General features: G+C 39.1%; 1 protein-coding gene across 7 annotated transcripts in view; it reads right to left on the reverse strand.

Annotated features, from left to right (window-relative positions):
* The window catches only part of LOC124297927 (SET and MYND domain-containing protein 4-like), a 67,588-nt gene that overhangs the window by 40,922 nt on the left and 3,116 nt on the right, over nucleotides 1-23,550 (reverse strand). For all 7 annotated transcript variants that reach the window (XM_046749403.1, XM_046749386.1, XM_046749418.1 and 4 more), the window contains exons 3-4: nucleotides 5,690-6,392; nucleotides 1,278-1,564 (exon numbers count right to left, since the gene is read on the reverse strand). In XM_046749403.1, coding sequence (XP_046605359.1) covers nucleotides 1,278-1,564; nucleotides 5,690-6,392 — 990 coding nt within the window. The remainder of the gene's footprint in view (nucleotides 1-1,277; nucleotides 1,565-5,689; nucleotides 6,393-23,550) is intronic.

Genomic DNA, 23,550 nt, shown 5'->3' on the forward strand with positions numbered 1-23,550 from the left:
CTCGAATAATGAGAAGTGAAAATATGGTCTACGCTCTTGTAGATAGGTTTGGAAACGATAGGTGGTGGAGGATGCCCTCATTTTGAGAGCATGTTTTGTCGTTCATACTCTGGCCGTCGAAGGGGCTGATAGGTAGGGTTGTATAGCAAACAAACGTTCATAACCTCATTTTGAGTATCCGTCAATAAGCCGTTAACCACGGTTCCAGTCTCAGGTAAATATAAAACAATAATACCGACAGTTGACCAATGATTGAGTAATTATTGAAAAGTAAATTTTGTTGAGCCAATTACATGTATTCATTCAGCCCCCATACCTTGGTAAAAATTATTGTACAGTTTTTGGGAAGATCGTTAGCAACGATCTAGTTTACAATTTACTCGATCGCTTTGAAACTCATATTTTGCATAGGATAGCGGTCGTCAATTCCAAATTCAGATTGTGGATCAACAAAGTAGATGAATATACCACACACCTGCACACGCGGCAATCAGACTACCAATTTGGCCTCAAAACGAGGGCCTCCTATACCATCTGAAACTCGAGATCGTTGTCAGATCTGTATTCAAGACAGTGTTATGGCCTATCCAAATCTTGTGATCTTAGTGAGGTACGGGGTACTGGTATAGCACTCAGATGTTTTTTAAAAACATGTTACACGTTATTCTGAGTATTGCGCAACTTGAAAAATTAGAATTCGTCCAGTCATGGTCAAAAAAAAAAAATCCTTAATTTGCTCGGTAATTTCACGTTGTGAAAATTTCTTCGCAGTGAAGTTATTGCGTCTCCAAGCAACACGGATGAGACTACGCACGCACTCAAATAAAGGTGTTCACGGACGGTAGTAGCGGCGACTGTGCACCGGCAGGTGTGATGATACTGCATCGAACGAATCAGGCGCATTCAAAACATTCGAAATATTTCTGATGTTTTGAACACGAAATAATAATGTCAGCTTTCACTGAAGAAATATTTTTGAAATACCCAATTGGATTTTAGAATTTTAAATTTATAAAAAGCTGATAACATAACAAAACACAGATGAAAATTCTAATAATTATTATAAATCATAGCCGATTGCCTGAGCTATGAGAAAATTTGCTCTTAAAAAAAAGAACCTTATTTGTATTGAAATTTTTGCTGACTCTAATCTATAAATGACTTTCTTTTGTTATATTATGACAACCTATAGATTGAAGTTTAATTTGTTTCTACTGTCAATAATCTATTGATAAGGCTTGGGAGTTTTATATTCAATGCAGCTGGAATTCAAATACCTGAATTGGATTCTGCTACTTCCGTGTCCTTCCTCAGCTCGTCAATCAGCATACCATTTTGCGTAACCATGATCAGTAATCGCATAATTTTTGTCAGCATTCGTATTTTATCTTCGTCAACATTTAGTAAATTCGGCAGAAGAGATATGATCCGACATTCGATTTGATGTGCTGCAGCCCAAGCCAATTTTTGACAATGATTCGAACAGTACAAAGCCATTGGACAGTTCGGGCAAGCAATCAAATTGTAGCATTTAGAGAGGCAATGATTACAATGCGTATAGTACCTAAAAAAATTTTTTAATATATAGTATAACAGGAAAATCGTAAGTTTCGTTTTCCAACATCTGCTAGGAAAGTTCGCTTTGTGAAACCTATGTAGCGTGCGTGAAATGCCGCATTCTCAAAAAGTACGGTAAAATATCATTGGTGCATGCGCACAACTAAAGTGCTCGATTTTACACACAATCTTCTTTCGCCAATGCGCAATTTCAAATATCTCAATTCGACGCATTGTATCATTGAGCGCCAGAGTACCTTCATTGCTTCACAAACCAAACTTTCCTTCACAGGTGTTGGAAAAAAACGTGTGCAACATGTGCGGCGGGACGATATCTGACTAGTTTGATTACAGCGCTCGCCTTGGCTCATGCTGCATCCACACAACACTTGTGAAATTATAGCAATTCCCTTCTGCTCGTACCGTCAACTTCACACTCGCATTCATGCAAATGCTGTACTCGCCTTTGCGACTTGCGCTGCAAACTTCACACTCCTCGGAACCGCCCACTTTCCATATTTGTAACACGATACACTATTATTTATCCGCCATAAGTATGATTGGAAGTGTGCTAAATTTGAATAAAATGTGTGCATCATAAATTAGTTCACCAGGTTATTTCGTGCAGTGGTTCTATAGAATTCATTCTACGTCAAACCAAATACTCTTAAAACATCATTATTTTTAATTTGCCTGATATTTTTTTCATGTACTCTACGACCGTAAAAAAGATTCTTGTTCTATCAAATAGACGTAATATCCGTATAGGGTGTTTTTTAGTAAACGCCACAGTATGTACATAGGGTTCTCAAGGAAGATCCGCGAAGTGTCCGCCTCTGATTTTGATAAAACTTGGTAGGTCGGTAAATTAGGTCCTATTATGCAATAGATTAGGAATTGTCAAAAGTAGCATTAGGGGGGTAGTTCACCCCCTTAAAATTAATTTCAGCCGATATAAAAAAAATACGGATCTTTTATTTTAGCGTACTTAACATTCCTACGAAGTTTTATCAAAATCGGAGGCGGACATTTCGCGGATGTTCCTTGTGAGTGAAGGCGTTAGAACCTGTTTTGTGAAGATCGCTATACGATTGCAGATGTCGCGCGGTTCACGCCGCGCTCTCTTCCATGTGATATAACTCCGTTATTATTTTAAATTTTAGTCTGAAATTTGTACTTTTAAAATATGAAAAAAAAAAAAAAAAGTTGATAATTTTTTATTCACCTATCGGAATACCCCCCCCCCCCCCCCCAGTGGTAGGCAACTCAATGTACTGCGGCGTTTACTCGGAAACACTCTGTATTTTCGATTTCAGATTATAATTTCAAGTTTCGCATTTGAATGTATCGTGAGCAGCCGATGCATCAAGAGTTTACAATAATTTCCGAATTCAGTTCGGCTACTAATTGTGTCAGCTTCCTACGGGGCTTTCATAGGAAACTGCCTGATTTAATGAGTTAGAATTTAGCTTCAGAAAAAAAAACAATATACAGATATCTTTCTTAAAAATTCTATCCGAGTACCTAATATTGATGTATATGATGTAATGCTGCCGGAGTAAGGGACGGAGCAGTTCTGTGAATATTACGTAATTGTGGTATAAAATATTTTCAAAGGTAGAATGTGCTGAAATTTCTGGTTATATTTTCATTATTTTCAATATATGATTTTGAAATGGCCATACGAAAATTCACTTCTTGGACATGAAAACCTTAAACAATCCTACAAAATTTAGAATGTGTTTTTGCAATTAGGACTTGTGTAAAAAAATACAAAAAAATGATGACTAGTAGGTTAAGTTGAGATCTGATAATCTTATCATACAATTGCATAAATAACAGATATATGTGGAAGAAATTGTTGTTGGATTGATTACAATCTCTGGCAAAATGAGGAACTGGCGCTGTTTGCTGTACAGTTCCTAGATCGACAGTTTTATTTGCATGGGCAAAATTTAAAAATATAAAAATGGTAATAATGTCACCAACCTAAGCAACAACCCGCAAAGTAGTAAATGTAATACTCTTTAATTGCAACATTATACTGCAGATGTCCATTGATGTCAAAGTGATGACGCCTCGTTCCTATTACTTCACATTACTTTACTAGTACTCTAGTTACGACAAAAATACGCCAACAGGTTAACTACTGCTGTACTCTGATAGCAACACTCCGTTAGGTTATATATTCTCACATTTGACTTTAGTTTGGTACCAAAATTTTATAATTGAAAGCCATTATTGTTCTTCTTAGTGTTACGTCTGGCGTATTGCTCGGGCATACCTTTTTCGAAATCAGAATATAACTAGGACTCTCAATACGTAAAGTGTTTTTCAAAATTCCCTTTCAACGCTGTAACGAAAGCTACAGCCATACATAACATTAAAATATCGTATTGCCTAAACTGACGAGTTCCACCCCTCCTGGCAAAAGTCACGTAGAGACCAGCAGCGATCCCTAGTCTAAGGTTCGACTTTGTTTCTTATAACTGGTACCAAGAACTGAGACAAGAGACTGCTGAATTAGCATCAGCAGCGCTCAGCCTAAAAATATCTCTCTTTTTAATTTAAACTTATCATCAATAATTAGGATAACCCACTAACTTTGGAACCACCAAATTAAAATGATTCTCTGTTAAGATGTATGGATTAATGCGTGAGAATTATCTTAAGATACTTTTTGTCAACATCTTACACGTGTAAGCGACGAAATTGAGAATCGTCGGAACACCGTCGAAGAGCGCGAAGTAACGCTGACCGTGTAGATTTGGGCACCAGGAGGTCGCCCTCGCACATCATTGGCTAATTACCGTTGTAATTTATTGCAACTGCAGCTCTTTGAACGTGAAATATTAACAATGTTTTCTTAAACATACAATTCTTTACAATCAATATTTACAAGTCTACGTATTCTACGCTGTTCGCTCGAGTTCTTTTTATTGGCACCTGTGGTTCATCATCGCTCTCGGCACTTAAATCATTTTTGATCTCGTCCTTAAATTCTATTTGACTATCATTACTGCTGTCATCAGATACAATTAATAGTTTAGGAGATCCTAGTAGAAAACCTGTTTTTCAAAACTTTAAACGCGTGTCAAAAATTTAGAAAGTCAAATCTTTGGTTGGAAAGTAGTAGGCGTTCATGTGGGCTATAATCGTTACCAGAATCCGCAGGTCTCATCCCTTCTGCACGCCGTGACATAAAACTGCCCTTTTTTCTACCCGTTTCTTGGACTAATTTAAAGATAAGTTAATTCGAGTAGTCTTCTTCAACATCATTCCAAATTTTGCATAACGTCCTATTAAACAAAAACAAGTGACCTAGCTGTAGATAATAGCCTTGGCTATTCAGAGAGACACTCTCCTGTCTACAGCTCGGCCCCCAAATCATATTTTTGCGGCTCAAATCGGAGCTAAGTAGCGCATGTAATTCTGCGGATCGACTGATCCGTAGCGCAGGATTGGACTATTAACATAAGTTACATGTAATCTAAAAAGAGAGATACCATATAATAATAACCGACCAGAAGTAGAAATAATAGTCGTTCAAGATAGATGTTTTTAACAAGCATTATGTTTAGTTATATATTATTCATATATTATTAAAAGAACCCTACGTTTTGAAGAAGCGTAAACGGTTGAATTCAACTAGTTCTACAGCTTCTCTGTATTATGATATGAATTCGTCCGTCGACGTTATCTATGTTTAAATTCAGACATTTTATGATTATACCTTCTTTGGTTTTTCTTTTATACCATTCATTCATTTCATAATAATCGTTTGCAGAATATACGTTATCTTCTAACAATCAAAATCATATTCAACCATGTATTTTGAACGATAACCTATCCCATTTCATTACAAATTAGCCTCAACCATTTAAACAATTCTCACAGACTTGTATAGGACTAGGCAACAACGTACCCACATTACCGGCTTATCGAGAGGTAAGTCTTTCTTAGTTTTAATTTTTATTCATTGTCGTTACGTGGGAGGATCTTTGATTATTAATTAATCATTAACTACCACCGCTCAGTACACTCTCACCCCCACGTAACATTAGTATGTGATTTTGAAAAATAATGCCGTCAAAGGAGACCTTGAATCACTCATACTCATTTATTCCCTCACCTTTCTGCATATATAACCGAAGCAAATGGTTTCTCTGCTGCAATAACATCCCCTGGCTTGAACGCTTTAGTAGCAATCAGGTGTCTTCCAAATTTTTCAGAATACGTAATTTGTACTCCGTCACTAGCCGATGGAGCCTCTTTACTTGGACCATATGCAAGTTGCGGTAGGCCTTCATTCGCAAGATATTCGGGTATTTCTATATCTCTTGAGGTTTTGCAATCCAGACTGTTTATGGAGAAGTTTTTTACGTCACACGTGATATTACTTTCAGTCAAAGATCGTTCTAAAGCAGCCATCTCAAATCCCATGTCTGGGATTAACGTGAATTTTTCGCATACATCATTTTCCACACTGCTGTCAGATGCACACTTCTCTTTAGATTCGGTGTCCGAGCTGTGATTATTTTCTATCCTGTTCATATCATGTAATTTGCCATTTGATTTGCTCGTTCGTTTCATAACTGCTGACATAGCATTTTGGCCTCTTTCTTGTAATTTTTTTTTCTTACTCGCTGGGTAGTCCAAAGACAATGCTGCGTTAATATCTATTAGACACTCTTCGTACAATTGTTTTCTGTACAAGGCGGCGGAGCGGTTTGCATAGGCATAAGCCATTAGCTCGGGGCTATCTGCGTAGGCTAAGCTCTTAGTATAGCTCTCAATAGCTTCAATATCTTCACCAGATACAAATCGTTGGTTCCCTAAGTATTTTAAAAACAAGTTTTTCTCAATACGAATACATGAGTATGTTGTGCGGTAAATGTCAAAATTTTGGTGACTGAAAAATTAACGAGGGTACCAGGAATCGAATCCAGAATCTATGGATGCTTATAGTTCGCCTGAGATTTGCACTACTACTCCTCCTAACCCTGGAGACTGTGCCCTTAATTTTTCTAATCACCTCAACTCTTGAACTTAATTCGTGTGCTGTATTACACTACATTTAATTAATTTTTCTTATTCTACAAGGATATTATATATTGTAATTGTACTTATTCTACAATGATATTATGATTGTTAGATTAAAGTAGTATTATGATTATTAAATTATAACCGTATTGTAATTTAGTTGCGAACATAGATATATTATACGAGGTTCACTGCCAAATGACGATGCGAAAGATTGCTAGAAATTCCAGAAGGAATGTAACGTTAAGGTTGATGAACAATACCTCAATCGCTCGTGCTTGGTGATTTAAGGTATTGCTGGTGCTAAATTTGTGGCTGGGCATGACAGATTGGACGGAGTAGTACATTGTGCACTGAGAGCAAAAACGGGCGGTTGATAAGCGCAAACGCTCGTTTTTTCTCGAGGTTTACATACTATTTTCTTAAGGACGTTGCCTACTCCCGGCGGAACTGCTGCTTGCAGAAGTTCACGCGATGCAAGTTTTCTCCGTCATTTATAAAGATATCGAACTTCTATTACAAGCATTTTGAAGGCGAAGGAGCAATCTGTGTCGTGTATTTTTTCGAATTTCAAATTTTTTTTTCAGAGTCGTAGAAAACAGCACTGAAAGTGAGCAAAGTTCCCGTTGTAATAAGACAAGACCGAATTTTTTTTCACAATTCTACGAAATACTCGACACAGATAAATTCTTCACCTTTAATTTAGAACTAAGAGCAATAAAATCGAACTTAAAAGTTGCGAGACAACTTGCACGAGCTGAAGCATGAAACAGCGGATTTTTGCCGCGAATAGCGATTGCTTGCTAGCGCCATCTCTGGCTTAAGCCGCCCGTCGTACGAACTAACGGCCGTAGCAGCAGTCTTCATTTAAACACGTGCAAACCCGTAATTCAAACCGCGAGCCGTGAGCGTTATTTGGTGTGTTCTTCGTGAGTAAATATTAGTAAAGCATCTAAAATCCCTTGATAAGTGTTCATCAGTCATTCGCTATGACTAAGATAAGGAAAGTGTTACGGAAAAGTAAGAAAAAAGGCCAGGGTTGGAAAAATTTGGCGGCTTATCAGCGGGAGAGGTTGAGATAAATAGAATGGCATAAAGTTTGCTTACATAGACTTGATAGTTTTCATTTTCAGACCGACTAACTAACATGCACGTTTTATTAATTCAGAACACCGTATTTTCCTGACAATCTCTTCGAATTATTATTTACCGTCCCTTTCTCAATGTGTGTTTTGTCAACCTATTCTTCGGGAAATCATTTTCCATCTTTCGTCCACTCACGATTACAAACTTACCGATGACTTTTACCGCACACTGATCTACCTAACTGACTATTTGATTGTGATATTTGACATCTATTGGCCAAGGTCAATGCACAATACACTAATGAATTGAAAACATGACGTGCTATCGAAGACATTGTTGCAGCTTGAAATTTCAGTGCCAGCCACGTTCGGTACGCTACATTCACGTTTCGAAATGAGCCAATTATTCAACTCGATGAGACCTGAGACTTGACTCCAGCACTGATTCAGCTTTATCAGTTATGTTCGGGTCTTCTCCACATTACGAAAAGGAAGTGGTGCTATTTCGTAGTTTGGACGCCGAAAGGACTGATCTTTGACAAAATTATTCGCGACGACAATTTTTGGAAATTGAAACTGTAAAATAAATTAGCTGACGTTTTTCATTTCTGCCTTTTGCCAGCAATAATACACTCCAGACGTGCTCGACAACTTCCGATTCGCGACCCTCCTCAAATAAATGAAGCTAGAAATTCTGCGGTCGAATCAAAAAACTCAACGACTGATGTTTCCATCCGTAAGAAAAAGAAAATGACAACCGACAGTACTAACGAGTGACTATATAGAAGTTTTTACATATTTGTATATTTTTCCTTTCATTTATAGATAACTATTTCACAATAATGTCACACACAGAAAACTATTCTTGATTCAAGAATATTTTATTTCTTAGATCAAGAGTATGTTATTTTTTTTTAATAAAAATATCACATATTCTCGAATGAAGAATACTCAGCACTTGATTCAAAAATATTCTAATTCTTGATTCAAGGATTGTTTTCTTTGTGTGTGGGCCATTTTTTTATTTTTTGTATTACAAATCAACCCTCGCATGCATATCCTGCTTGTCAAATTTTCATTTTTCAGTTACAGCCCATTCGAAATTTTGCACGGATACAACGTGCTTTCACATTATGTTTTCAAGTTCAGAAATTGATGAATTTCTGAATAATGATCTTTCATATTCACTTGGTGAATGTTTGCATCTTCCATTCGATAATATTTATTGAAACAGTTTATTTTGAAGATTCGTTGTATTTCTATAATAATTACTTGTTATACCAATGAAACGTCATAACGGAAAGCGAAAAGTATGGTATTCCACGCGATCGAATGTATATATTTTATTTATTGACGCGCCATTACTTTTGATTATGTTTTGTACCATAGATTTTGCTGATTTTTCAATACGCCTTATCTATCAATTTCTAATATACTCCTGCATGTATAACTCAATTTTTTTGATTTACTAATTTTCTCTTGAATATCTATCGATGCATGTAACACTTTTAATTTTTCCTGACATGGTTGAGAGGTTGGGACGGGATAGAGTGGGTCTCTTCATCGCAGCGACTCCCACGTGGTGAGACCTGGGACATTGATGGCGATGTATTTAGTAGGTAGGTATGCGCGATTCTAGATCGATCAACTCAAGAATCGAACTTTTGGGTCGAGAAAATAGATCTTTTGTATTGATACTTTACTAATCGATTTTTTCTAGAATCGATTCCAAGTCTGCAAGGATCGGATTAGGTTCTTAAATCTTCAATTAAAAAAAGTTTTGAAAGTCTATTTTGGCGTTCCGTATTTTATGGATAATATAGGTTTGAGAATACAAAAGAATCGACCAATTTCTAGCACTTAATAAATCTAATATCACAACTAATAAAAAAAGCTTCCCACCTAGTCGGCTGGGTTTGTGTAACATGTATATGAGAACTATTGCTGCGATAAACAAATATGACCCAAAGCAAACTATTGTTAAATATCAAAACTGTTGAATAAGTACTACATTTGTGTGACACGATTTTTAATCTCCAATATAGACACCGGTTTCCAGTTAAACTAAAAAGTAAAAATAACGATCAATCTTCTAAAGATCAATCTTTTGTATCCGATTTTTTGGATGAATCGGTTTTTCCAAAATTAATTCGAATCGATTCTGAGAATCGATCTTTTGCTTGAGATCGCCCATCCCTAGTATTTAGTCATGAATTAGCTAACTGCTGTTTCGGGTAATTTCTCTTGTAATATTTTTCACTTTACTGCAACGAGTTATGCAATAGATCTCTTGAAAACACGAAGATTATTCAATGATTTCTGTAACTTATTATTATTTGCATAAGCAATAAATATTTGAAATAATATGTATACGTGCCAACCTCTCCTTGGATAAACGTATCCTAATCTCATCAACCACGCGAAACTCATACGGGCTTCCAGTTATATTCCTCGCACGTCAGAACTTTAGAACGTTCAAGTGCAAGCGGCCTGGTCCCAACGGAGTGCAGAGTGGGGGGCCATAGCACGCGAGGGGCATCGACCCACTCGAGAGTCCTGCCCACTCTTCCCCTTGGCCGCTTGGCTTGAGTCGCGCGGGAAGTCAAAGTTCCCGCGCGAGCTCGGTAGGCAACGTCCTTAACGCTGAAATTTGCCGGCCTAGCAAATTATTTTATATAACGCGAGCATGTTTCACGCGTTTTTACAAATCTAATTGGGATCGACATTTCTTCTAATTACGAATTGTGAATATCATTAAAATCCTTGTTTCTTGTAATTAAAAATTATAAATGTTATTAGAATTGGTTTTTCTTCCAGTGACAAATTACGAATGTCATTAGCATCGGTTTTTCTGTTAATTACAACTTACGAATGTAATTAGAATTAGGTTTCTTCGACTAATTAAATTCTTTATTCGTAATTATAATGTAATTATTTAAAAAAGCGCCTAAAACTGTAATTATGTAACATTCTTAAACATCGGTTCTCATTGCATGTTGAGAAATTTTGAATTTTATACTCTCATTAATCAAGCCCTATGGTATAGAAAAAAAATTCGAGATTTTTGTACTAAGATACTTCAAAGCCGCAAGTTATTACTTTCGACTTTCTTCCCCATACTTTGTGACGATGCTCCTATACCGGCAAATATTTTTTAGAAGTAAGATATTTTTCCAGAAGAAGCAATTTGCAAGTTTCAATTTGCAGCCTGTTTTAAACTTACACTTACTTTCGCGTAAGCTCCGTATTGTTTCTTACAAAATTTTACAAAGCCAATCAAACAGTAATGTAATGTTCGGAAAATTGAAGTCTAATAACTTATATTTTATAAACACAGATTTTTCACATAGCTCAAGTTGAATGCACATTCTCGAAGTTACTCGCATGTCCTTGAAATGATCTATAAATGCCTGAAGTATGATTTCAATTAGTTCGAAAAATGATATCAAATACGTTCAGAAAATATTATTACGATCCTAATGATAATTGTACTTTTTAATTAGAAGAAAAAATTAGTTTCATTACATTCGTAATTTTTAATTAGAATAAAAACCGATAGTCATTACATTCGTAATTTGTAAATAAATTGAGATGAATTAAAAAAACGCCTAACACTGATAGCAGTTCATACTTTTTTGCAAGAGCACACTCTTTTTTTACACACATGTAAAACTTGATTTTACACTAACGGGCGTAACAGGAAAAATTCAGTTCTTTGCGTTTCTATACTACTATGTACTATAGAAATGCCCTAATAATATATCCTTTACGATATTTATGACACATAGGTAACATATACGACACATAATAGAAGACACAGTTTCATTTTCTTCCATTTTCATGCAGATACAAATGTGTAACCTATGACTCTTATCCGTGCCGCACCATATAGTCAGTGCCGCTTTGACGATAGACAACACAAAGCGTGCTCCGTCCTTTCGTTCGTATTTGAACATTAGTTACATTTTAACCATATCAAATTAAAAAAAATGTGATGATACTCAAATTATTGTGTGAATTAATGTTTGTTTAATTAAATAACCGTGACGATATTTTTAAGAACTATCCCACTCAACTGTGCATTTGCTAGCATAAATATTTTTTCGTATGCATGTTTAATATTAATTTTTTTTTCATGTATATGTTGATATTTCACAGTATTCATAGCATTCATAGTATTTCATAGGTGGAGTGGGGACAACCCCCCGCGGAAGCCCCCCCCCCCTCTCCCCCCTTATATTGCAACCAAGGCTGGCACCTCCAGGCACAATTTCCTGATGTAACGCAATATAATTTACTATACATATGACAATTTTTCGCGTACTATTGCAAAAAATAGCTCATCTAACATGAGCATAAGACCGTCATTGACGCCCGTGTGGCATAATATATTATTTATGTACAATATATAGCATATTTTAGTCGATTGAAACAAAAAGTAATACGATCGGTACTTATGTGCGAACGATAAATAGCATCGTCAAAAAAATGGAATTCATATTACCATTGAGATAAATAAATGATAGAGATTTTATGCCCACGGAGAACTATTCACAGGCGATAACCCAATATTCGGTTATCATTGTATCATAATTGTCCATCAGTAACGAAGATTGAATTCATTCGGTTTTGGGTGACATTTGATAATTTATTTTTAAAATACTAGCCACAAAGTACGCAATTAGGTATCGTTGCGTTTTCCGGCCGTAAAGCTGAACTTTATGGACACGTGTCCAACTGAACACAAGTGCCATGTGATGGACGGATAACATAACCATAATGATATACTTTGAGACTACTATGTCAAAAAATAATGTTCGCACTACGGCCGTACAACTTTCCAGCTTGGCACGAAAGCTAGTATTTTTAGATTTAAAAAAAAATCGACGTGATTGTCAATGTGCCACCTAAACGACTGTTATTCCACTTAAAACCCGTACTAAAATATTGTCTTGTAATACAAAAATGTGTACCAAAGAGTGACCACAAAATTCGCCCCTTTTTGCGTTTTACAGATCCGGCTTCGAACACGTTAGGTTGAGATATGACTCTCATTCGCTGTAGGCACTTGTGTGCGTAAAGAAATATAGTCAAAAATGTGAAGTGTAATGCACTTGATCGTTCAAATTTGCACAAGATGTGTTGACGCAATAATTTTACAGTTTTAATCGCTCGACAGGAACACATGTGGTTCAACATTTGTAAATTAATAATTCAGATATTCAAGCTGCCTTTTTAAAAGATACAATTATTTATCCCGTTATGAACGGATGCAGCCATTATTTTTCATTGACGTAATTTGACAAAATTCGTACGTGTTCATCGAAATTCGAATTTCATCGAAAATGTAGGTGGGCATATTTCGATTTTTTTCGATTTTGCGCGACTTACCCCTATTTTGGGGGTAAAGTATGTCAGAACTTTGCATTTTTGAACTACCACGAAGCAAACTCAAATCACTATTATTACCCTAAGGATTATACACCTAAATTCAAAAAATGGATCATTTGACTTTCTGTATTCATATGGAGATGATTTGAACCATTTTTATTTCATAACTACCGTTCGCAGGGGGTGAAAACCACCCCCAGTACAAGAAAAATCAAAAATGGTCGACATAATCTGGGGAAAAATTGGCGGAATTCCACATGGCAGGAGTAATATCAAGAATATTCTTCCAAATATCTTCAAAGGGAAAAACACCCCTAGCGTGGGGGTAAAACATACTTCACCCCCAAAATAGGGGTAAGTCGCGCAAAAACGAAAAAAATCGAAATATGCTCACCTACATTTTCGATGACGATTAATTTAAGCCCACGGAGACCTCTGTATGACCTTCCCCGTTCTTGCTGCACACTACGCAAAAAGGGGCGAAAAAAGAGGGTTTTTGCGGTTACTCTTTCAAGTGAAAAAAAAATAGAAAATAGTTTATTATGTAACAAGGGGATTGTGGGTGACAAGGACAAGGACACAAACGGATGAAGATAGAAAATGATGTTTTATTTGTTTTTACAACTGTCGATGTTCTGTTATCTCTATATATAAAGGAACAAGTACGATCAACGCACAGCCCAAACCCCTTGACCTAGAAACTTGAAATTTAGGATGCATATTCCCCTCGGAACGTAAGCACTCGCTAAGAAGCGATTTTTAGAAATTCAAACTCTTAGAGGGTGAAAAGTGGTTAAACGTGATTTTTACGGTTTCGACGATATCTCCGCACAAAGATGAGACATCGACTTGGTTTTTGATTCAAACAGTTCATAATATAAATACCTAAAAAGTGCTTTCTGCGTTTTTAGAAATTTGGACAATAAGGGGTTGAAAAGCGGTTGATCGTGAGACACGAAGCGCTGACCCGGGATTGGCGCGCGAAGCGCGCAGGACCGAAGCCCCTAATATTTAATATGGGTATAATTCGTCACTTATGATATGTGGTCTCTTCCACAGTTGTCGGAATTCTGACGATCCGCTGGCGCACGTTCGCTTAAGTAGTCGTAGGTCCCACTCTGATAAGCGGCACGTGAGGGGTGGGGGGCCGCGGCAACACCTCGGAAGCTGCTCTTCTGATTTACCAGTACGCTGGGCTGGCTTACAACCTCCCGGCGTTCTCTGTGTTCACGCGGCGTCGGTCGTGTTTTTCAAATAATTTTAATTTTGATTGCCGCCTTCATCGTGTCGCACGTTAGCTATTCGGCTCCGGGCGATACAATGCCTTCCCAGACACGAAAGGGATGACCCAACCAAACTCAGAAGTAACTTCCGCAAAGGGGTCTAGCGTCCCCAGAGTGACCCGAAAGTCTCTCTGGTCGTCGGCTAATACGGCGACGGGTCCACCTTGCGGTGCCCGCGCACGTCGAGTTCATTCACGATGCAGACGGCAAAATTATCAACTTAAAAAATCTGAATTTTCCTGTAGCCAACGCCTACGTGATTGTGGCGGATCCCGGAAAATTCCCTCTTCGCGGGCTCTCTTTACGGACTGTTCACATGACTAAATTGAAATATTTTCCCGGGAAGAATTAACCGTGGTGTGAAACGTAAATCGAAAATGGCAGAAGCGAAAAATACCACAAATGAAAGATACCATAATCGCACAATGGCGGACGCTGTTTCTTTTTATTTATTTCTTTCTGTTTTGCAAATCTTTTTTTTTTCTATTATTGTATATTTTCTTTTTTTTTCATTTTTCCTTCCAGTTTACAATAGGGGTAATCCACTTTAGTCCTGTATTACATATAAGACTTTATTTCCCACTCAATTCTGGGAACATTATTGACTTAAAAATACGAACTTGATACATCTTCCGTTATATTAGGTATAAAAAACTGAGAACGTAGATTAATAATGAAAAAATTATTTCTCAAAAATGCATACAATTACTATTATTTGGGTGTGGGTCGGCGAGAGGTAGGGTGAAGGAGCGGATCTAGGGCTGCAAGTCTTGGTTGGGCATGTAGGGGGCGAAGCCGCTACGGGGAGGTCAGGAGGCACAGCCCCTCCGTCTAAAAGCAAAGTTTTTTGAAAGCGAAATTAGCTTAACAAAAAAACTGAGAAACACAATAAAAATAATTGTGTGGCACTTATAGAAGAAGCGGTTGACAGCTGTGTATTCTCTGTATCTCTTTCTCTTTCTCTCTCTCTCGAGAGATGTTTATATGTGCTCTCAGTTTCTTAAACTTTTCGGTGAGTTACGTATGGGATACTGTGTAAGTTTGTCTCCAGTACATTTCTTGAGGCGTACTCCTGCACCTCCCCCGGAGAAGTTGTGTTTTTTTTTTTGTCTTTGACTCTGTATGCATGTTACTGCTCTGCCTTAGTGCTACATGCCAGCTCATTTTTACGTGCTATTTGTACTATTCACCTGTCCAATTCGATAGGTTGTGTTATTTTCGACACATTGTGATAGTAGAGGTGTGTGTAGCCTCTACTACTTCGGCTTAGTGCGTGCTTGTGTTCCTGATGTGTGTATCTATTTGTTTGGACTTTAAACTCGTCTCTTCTCAGCTAACCTACCTACTCTGATCTGAACTTATCTAATAATGCCTGATGATATTGCCCATACTCAGGTGAAATCGGTCGTGAGAACTTGCAAAGGCTGTAAGAAGGACGTTAAGTCTTCTGTACGTTGCTTCAAATGCGGTGGGCATTATCATCCCAGCTGCACCCAGATCATAAAGGCGGCCAAGCCAAATGCCAGGTCAGGCACCCAATGTAAAGGTCCTGTACCTCTGCGTCTGTAGCGGCTCCGTTCTTTCGTGCCCTCTTTGGTGTTCGTGGCGCTGCCTTCCCGGAAGTAACGCATGTCGTTCTGACAGCAGTAATACTAGTTTGCTGCCCTTGCATCCTATATCTGGTGAAGCGAGTTCTCGCTCGGTGGGCATCCACCAACCGCCTTTGCAGCCTCCTACTCTGGACACTGTGCTTGCAGCGGTTCAAGCTAGCTCGACGTTGCTGAATGGAGAGATACATGGACTTCCAACGCTCCCTGCCATGATGGATACTCTGTCTTCCAAGGTCGATGAACTCGCTAGATCTACCACAGAACTCGACGATGAGGTCTCTGGAAAGATTGATGCACTCACTGCTCAGAACCACCAACTCTTGGATAAAACTGATACCTTCAAGGCAGCCCGTGCTGACCACGTTGCTGAGATCGCTCAACTCATGGATAGGATAAAGACGCTGGAACGCAATGCAGTAAGTCGTAACCTATTGCTGGCGGGTGTTTCCTAGCTAGAAGCAGATGATCTACCTACTATCTTCCGATCTGCTATAGCGCTTCTTTCAGTTACTGTCCCAGACTTGTAGATTGTCGAGATCACTCACTTTGAAAGCACGAGGGTTACTGATAAACAGTCTTTAATATTCGGACGACTCCACTTAACGGATATCCGAAATCGTGTTCTGGCTGTCAAACGTTCCCGGCCCCATGTGTATGTTGACGAACTTGATCTTGTAGGGGAGCATCCCCACACCGCGGTGTTACGCGTGGCAGGGAGTGTCGCTTTAGGTACATCTGGGTCAAGAATGGGGAGTTTTTGGCGAAACGTGATGCAGCGTCTGAGCCTATCACCATTCAATCCGAGACTCATTTGGCTCTCCTGACTGTTAGCGACTGACTACCAGCGAGTGCATCGAGTGCTACCTCTCTGGGATTATGAAGCTTCCTGGATTCTGTTTCGTCGGTTACCTCCCTCAACATGTTGAACGCTAGGCTGTTTGCGCATCTGCTATTGTTAAAGGCAAATCCTTGGTTGGTGTTGTATTGTTGATACAGCTCGCCGATTAGGACTGTTACTAGATGTAGATCCCTAGTTAGGGAACGTACCCATACTACGTGACCCGTTTAAGGGGGGGAGCGGAGTCTTTAAAATACTACAATCAGTCACAGGAGGGGGGGAGTGGCTCAGCTTTTTGTCACGTAGTCGATTTTACTGAGAGAAATCTCGTATTTTTTAGACCTGTATTTGAATATAGCGCGCAGTGCTTAGTGCTTTTTAAACTCACAGTTGGTGGCGCTGACGCACATATGCCGAGACGTCAGCCAATTGTAAACAGACACTGTTTGTCAGACAGTTTGTATTTCAGTGAAGTTAATACTACGTGAAAAATAAAGGGGGAGATGGGGGGTCTTGGCATATACTACGAGAAGTCACCGAAGGGGGGGAGGGGTCGAAAAATCTAAAAAAATAGGTCACGTAGTATGGGTACGTTCCCTTATAAGCTGTAAGGTATCTGGATTGTTAATAATTTACTTTATCTATTTCTCTTAGTATTGTGATGCTCATTAACCCTTATGTGCGCACCCGGGTACCCGGGTACCCACGTCGTCACATTGTTGCTTGTAATTTTTTGAAAAAAATGTTTTTTCGATCTGAGCCTCCGAATCTATGAAGTTTAACTCTTCACGAAGAGATTCCCATAACTATATTTCGAAAAAAAAAATTTTTTTGGAATAAAAATATGAACTTGAAGTACAGTTAGTACCAGGGGGCACCCAGGGTACCCGAGTACACTAGAGAAAAATTTGATATATTCATCTGCAAATCAATGTTAATGTTAATCAATGTTCTTAACTGAGCAAATGCGTCACTGCTGGGCCCTTGTATGCTTGAAAAGGAATCTAACTATCTAACTGCTACTTCCACAAACGTTTGGAACATCTGCTGCTCGATAAAGCCAATAATTGGCTGTAGAGCGCTCGAGATCCCCTCCTTCGATCTCTCTTTGTGGCAACTACACGCTACTTTTAAACGTAAATATAGCTTAATTACTTTTTAATTATGTTTACTTAATTAAGTAAATCGATTTATAATTATTCTGTTCACATCTGAACTCAAAAAGTAATTAAAACTGGAGGTGGGTATCCGGGTTCCCCGGATGCGCATCAACGTAGGAGAAGTTTGGTGCGCACATAAGGGTTAAGTGCACGATCTTCTTTAAATAAATTAATCAATTCCTGTACTATTTTATATCTTTCTTTCCGTATTTTCTAATTCATTTGTACTCTATCTCTTGATATGTTGATATGTTGTTATGTTACGTGATCTGAACTGCTTTCTGAAATAACAGCGGAAACTGCTTGCATCTGCGTATTTGTGTGGTGCAATGTGGTGTCATCTGTACTTTGAAACGTGTGCTCGACATTGAATGATTCAACAATTGATCATTATATGAAAGTATTATCTTCGTAGTCGATTATAGTGGCCTTGATAATTTTTGGGTTAGGCGCTGGAGCTGTCATTATATATCGGTCCCCCGCTTCACAATTGTGGTGACACTGATTAGCACGTCGTGACGGTATCTATTTTGGAACTATAAACCTGTATATATGTATACTGCTGTCAAACTCGATCGGACGCATCTCGTGTACTGCCCAGGTGGTAATGGTTAGCGCTGGCTCTTGGGGGGGGAGTAAGCTGGGCTATGGCACAGGGCGCCGCGTTTAGGGGGGCGCCGAACAGGCGGCTCGAGGCGGTTTTTTTTTCTCTCATCCAAATGTAAATTATGTCGATTGTCATTAAGAGCGTTTGGCTACGTTAAAGCAAGGCGAGTGAATTCTCATTTAAGTTATCAGTTTGAAAATTTCGGTCAAAAAGCGGTTGGGAGACGGGGGGCGAAAATATTCTTGTTTGCCCGGGGCGGCAAATGTCTTGGAGCCGGCGCTGGTAATGGTTGTTGTCATTGTGTGTACAGTATGATTACTTATCTCCAACCAACCATGTCAAGCCACTATGTGAACTTCGCTTCATAGAAGTAGAGATAGTTGATGCTGTGATTGATGTCTGTTGCCTCAACCTGTTGGTGAGGTTCATGAATTCTTCCGGCGTAGCCCTTAGCATATAATTGCAGTTGCCAAAAGCTGACTCAATGAACGCATCATGAATGCGCAAGTCAGACTTCTAACGCATAACATTTTTCCAGACGATTACTGAGGACGTCATGGTGGTGGCGTTGCACTGTATTTGCACAAAGGACTGTGTGGGCAGCTTGTGGCTTCCGCTTCGTCGTTGGAAAGGGATGGTGTTCCGAGGTTCATTTTAGTAGAGGTGTGGGGTACTTCGCAGCCGAAGCTGCGAATTACAGACCGCCAAATATGGCGTGTCTGTAACGTTACAATTTTGCTTTTCTCCTTGGGGACTTTAATGCAGACTTACTTAATTTCACCTATGACTCTTCCTGTTTCAAGGACTTTCTTACATCGCAAAGATTGCAGTTGGTACCTCTTTAGTCCACCCAGCACACCCAAATACCGGACTCCAGGCTGGATGTTTGTATTGTCAGTGATTTGGGCTCTCCAACAACTTGGAGCAGTCTTCTCAAACTTTTTTCTCTAGGCATGATTTGATTTGATTCACGTCTCCTTCAGGTATGGCATTGATTATCCAACGCCAAGAAGTTCCAGTATCGCCCTTGGAATGACGATGACTTGGCAGTCGTAACTGATGTGGTATCATCGTTTGATTGTTCGCTGCTTCGTAATCAGCCGAGTATGAACTGTAAGATTTCTGTGTTCAACAGGTTGGTAAATCAGGTCCTGGATCGGGCAGTCCCGCTATAAAAGGTGTTGGTCACACGCCCCCCCCCCCCCCCCCCCCCCCGCCGTGCCGTGGATTACATGAAAAGTGCATGAGCTTATGCGCCAGAGGGATACGTGTTATCGTACACCCAAGCGGTCAGGTTCGGAAACAGTTTTCAAAAAATATATTGATCTTCGTAGGAAGGTGAAGACAATGCTACATATTTAGTGCAAAATCTGACCATGTTCAGACGAAGCTTAATATAGCGGACAACATACAGTAATTTTGGAAGGTGATTGATGATTTGGGAGTCATGAAACCTGCTTACCGTGAACTTTCGGCGCATCTGCAGGTGCAGCCGCTTAATGAGCAATTAGCATCAGTCTCCTCGGGTGATCCCTTACCGGGGCTCTTGGGATGTATTGATACTGAATATGATGTAGGTGTGATGAATGATAAACAATTTTTCCTGGCGAATGTTGACTTGATGAGTGTGGAAGCTGCGATGGCACGGGTGACTATGCAAATACAGGAGCCGGACGGCCTGGCCATTCAAGCCTTGATAGTTTTTCGGGTGTTGCTAAGACCTATTATTGTCATGTTCGATAGCTCACTTAGAGATGAAGTATTCACTGAGTTATGGAAGTTCTCGTTTGTGAATCTACTGCCAAAGTCACGCTGTCTAACGCAGTGCTCGGGTTTCCGATCTATCTCGTGGCTCTGTGCCATTGCTAAGGTACTGGAGTGTTTATTATTTGATCAGGTCATGTCGTACCTGTCGTCACGCAATTTATTTGACGGGCAGCAGACTGATTTTTGGTAAGTGTTGGGGACTCAGACTGCTGTCCTAAAGCTTGTGCATGATATTCGTCAAGGGATTGATGACCATGAGGTCACTATAGCTGTCTTCTTTGACTTTACGAAGGCTTTCGATAAGGTCAAGTATTGTCTCTTATTGCAGAAGATTCAGAGGCTGGGTTTCTCCATGGGGGCACTTCACTCTTACCTACGCGACCGCATGCAAGCGGTCCATGGGGGTGAGGGTAGGCTGTCAGACTGGCTTTATTCACAAACTGGCGTTCCTCAGGGTAGTGTTCTGGGTCTTCTGTTCTTTTCAATCTTCATTAACGATCTACCGTTGTACTTGTGCAATTGTTCTCACTTGCTTTAAGCCGATGACTTGGTAATATACCTCAAATGCCGGCCGGACGAGATTGCTGAATACAGCTATCTGCTTAATAGGAACATTAAGCGCATAAGGCAATGGTCTCTTTAAAATCAATTGGACCTTAATGACGAGAAGACAAAGGCGATGATTGTTGGCAGTTCGCGATATGTCAATGGGCTCCTCAACGCAAGTTTCCTACTGGTAACAATAGGGGATAAAGCCATAGAGTTTGTGCCCACCTTTAAATATCTGGGGGTTGTCCTTAATAATACCTTGTCGTGGCCGCAACACGTTGTGCTTGTGAGCAAAAAGGCGGCAGCATCTGTGTATAGAATCCGGATAAATGACAGTTTATTAAGCGTAACATTAGAACGTCGGCGATCGTCACCTTCGTGTTTCCATTTTTTCACTACTAGGCTCCAGTGTTTACAACTTCGTCAGGGGAATTAGAGCGTTCGATTCGGGTGGCGCTCAATAACTGTATGCGCTGCTTAATGCGTCTTCTACGTGATGCGAGCATATCCAGTCATAGGCGACGCTGCGGTTGGCTGCAGCCATGTAATCGTCGGTTGTTTCTAGTTGGCTGTATTTTTTACAAGGTTATATACCTGGCAGAGCCATGGCTTTTTGATAGCCAACTGTGTTTGCGCATGAACCTTGCGTTACAGCGCAATCAAACTCGTACGGATACGTTTCAGGTTCATCTGCTCGCACTGTCATGTATCAGAAATCTTTTTTTGTTACTGGTGTGCATTTCTGGAATTCGTTACCGCTTGAAATCATGCTAACACCCATTCTACCAGTTTTTCCATCGCGCTGCTGTGGAAAATTGATTGCGGCGGAGGAGCCTGAAGCGAACCCGGGGAACTAGACATAGGGTATGATTTGACGATGTGTAAAATTCATCAGATCGTGTGTATGGCGCCTGTATGAATGTATGATGATTTTTATTTTGTCTCTGCTTGAGTGTCTGTAGTGGTTACAATTATTATTTATTTTATTACTTCTCTACTTTTGAATTTTCTTCCTGTTAATTCTTCACTTGCTATGTTATTTTGAATTAGCTTTAGGTTTAGAATTAATTAGTCTCAGGTTGTCATTGGTATTTTGTAATATATGCCTGTGGTCTTTAGGGAGTAACACTCCAGGATCAAATAAATATGCTTTCTCTCTCTTTCTTTCCCGCTGTGCCTCTCCCTCCCCCTCTCTCCCTCTCGCCCTCTCGCCACACCAATTTGGAACATTTTCTATCATATCTGCTGTGAATCTAATTTTTTGCACAAATTCCAAAAAGTTGGTTTTTCCCCATAAAAGTTGGGAGAAAAAAATATACCACTTTCGTCTCGCTTTTCAGGTTAAAAAGGTTAACATTATAATAAAATCGGGAATAAATATCTTTCCAACCCTAGGAATACACGTATTTTTTTTCTACCTTATAACTCGTGAGTGGGGTAGTTAACGACGCCACGCGTTTCTCGTTCCTACGTTTGTACCGCAAGCAATAATGGGACTCGTGAATGCATCAATCTTTTCATTTTTTAGTAAAAAAAACGTATGGTGGAGATCAAATCCAATTTTATTGAAGTTTAGTTGGTGAAAAATTTAGTTAACTACCAATAGTGCTAAGGAACGGCAAAAACCTTATTTTTTCAACAAAATCTCATATCATTCTTCGTAATGAACTGATTTTCAAACTTCAAACGCGATTTTGAAGAGGATACTTTAGACTAGCAGGAAAGAACTACTATCTCTATATCCCGTTGGGAAAAAATTTTTATTTTGGAATATGAATATGGGAAACCTACGGAAACATGAAAAAAGTTAATCAAAACGTAACAAAAAAAGTGTTTGTACGGGGTTTTCGTATATTTTCAACTTCTTTTATTTGAAAAATAGTATGCGATTAGTAAGCCTGCCAAGTTCAAGTAAAGAAAATAAAGTAGCGCACATTTTGTACAAAGCGTCCGAGTTTACGGAGAAAATTGCTTCGGTATGTGAAGTATATGGCTTCAGATAATATACGTGACTATTGACGCTTACAGTATATACATAACAAAAAAACACATGTTTCGGTTTGAGTAAAAAAGTGAAATTTGCTCAGGTACTTCCACGAAACACTAACAGTAGGTACAGAGTGGGATTCGTTAGCGATCCCAGCTGCTCTTTAAAATTGTTTTGTGCAATGACCAGCGAGCAACTAATGCACTGCCGGCCTAACCTCACGGCCAGATAGTGAAACTGAATTATAGTTACGGTCCCCAGCCGATCATGTCAATTTCTGGCTTAAGGTTATGAAGTACTCCTACCCTTATCGACCGAGTAAACTTGCCCTTTTTCTTCCTATATTACATAAACAAACGGATGGAAAGAGTTTAACTACCTAAATGTGGGAATAGTAAAACGTGTAAGAAAACCATTCATTTTCTCAAGATTTTCGGGATATGAGTAATTTGCCTGAATTCCGCTTCAAAAGAGCAATGTACCGACGAAATTGGAACCCTTTTCATTCGTTTGTTCATTTAATATAAGAAAAAAAGGTGAGTTTGCTCGATCAGTAAAAGTAGCAGTACTTCATGACCTTAAAAATGCAGTTTGAAAGATGGCTGGGGTCGTGAACGACCCCGTACATTAGTTCTACGGTTAAAGTTTGTATGAATAGCTACCTAATAAATCT

This window comes from Neodiprion virginianus, chromosome 1, assembly GCF_021901495.1.
Source record: "Neodiprion virginianus isolate iyNeoVirg1 chromosome 1, iyNeoVirg1.1, whole genome shotgun sequence".
Classification (NCBI taxonomy): domain Eukaryota; kingdom Metazoa; phylum Arthropoda; class Insecta; order Hymenoptera; family Diprionidae; genus Neodiprion; species Neodiprion virginianus.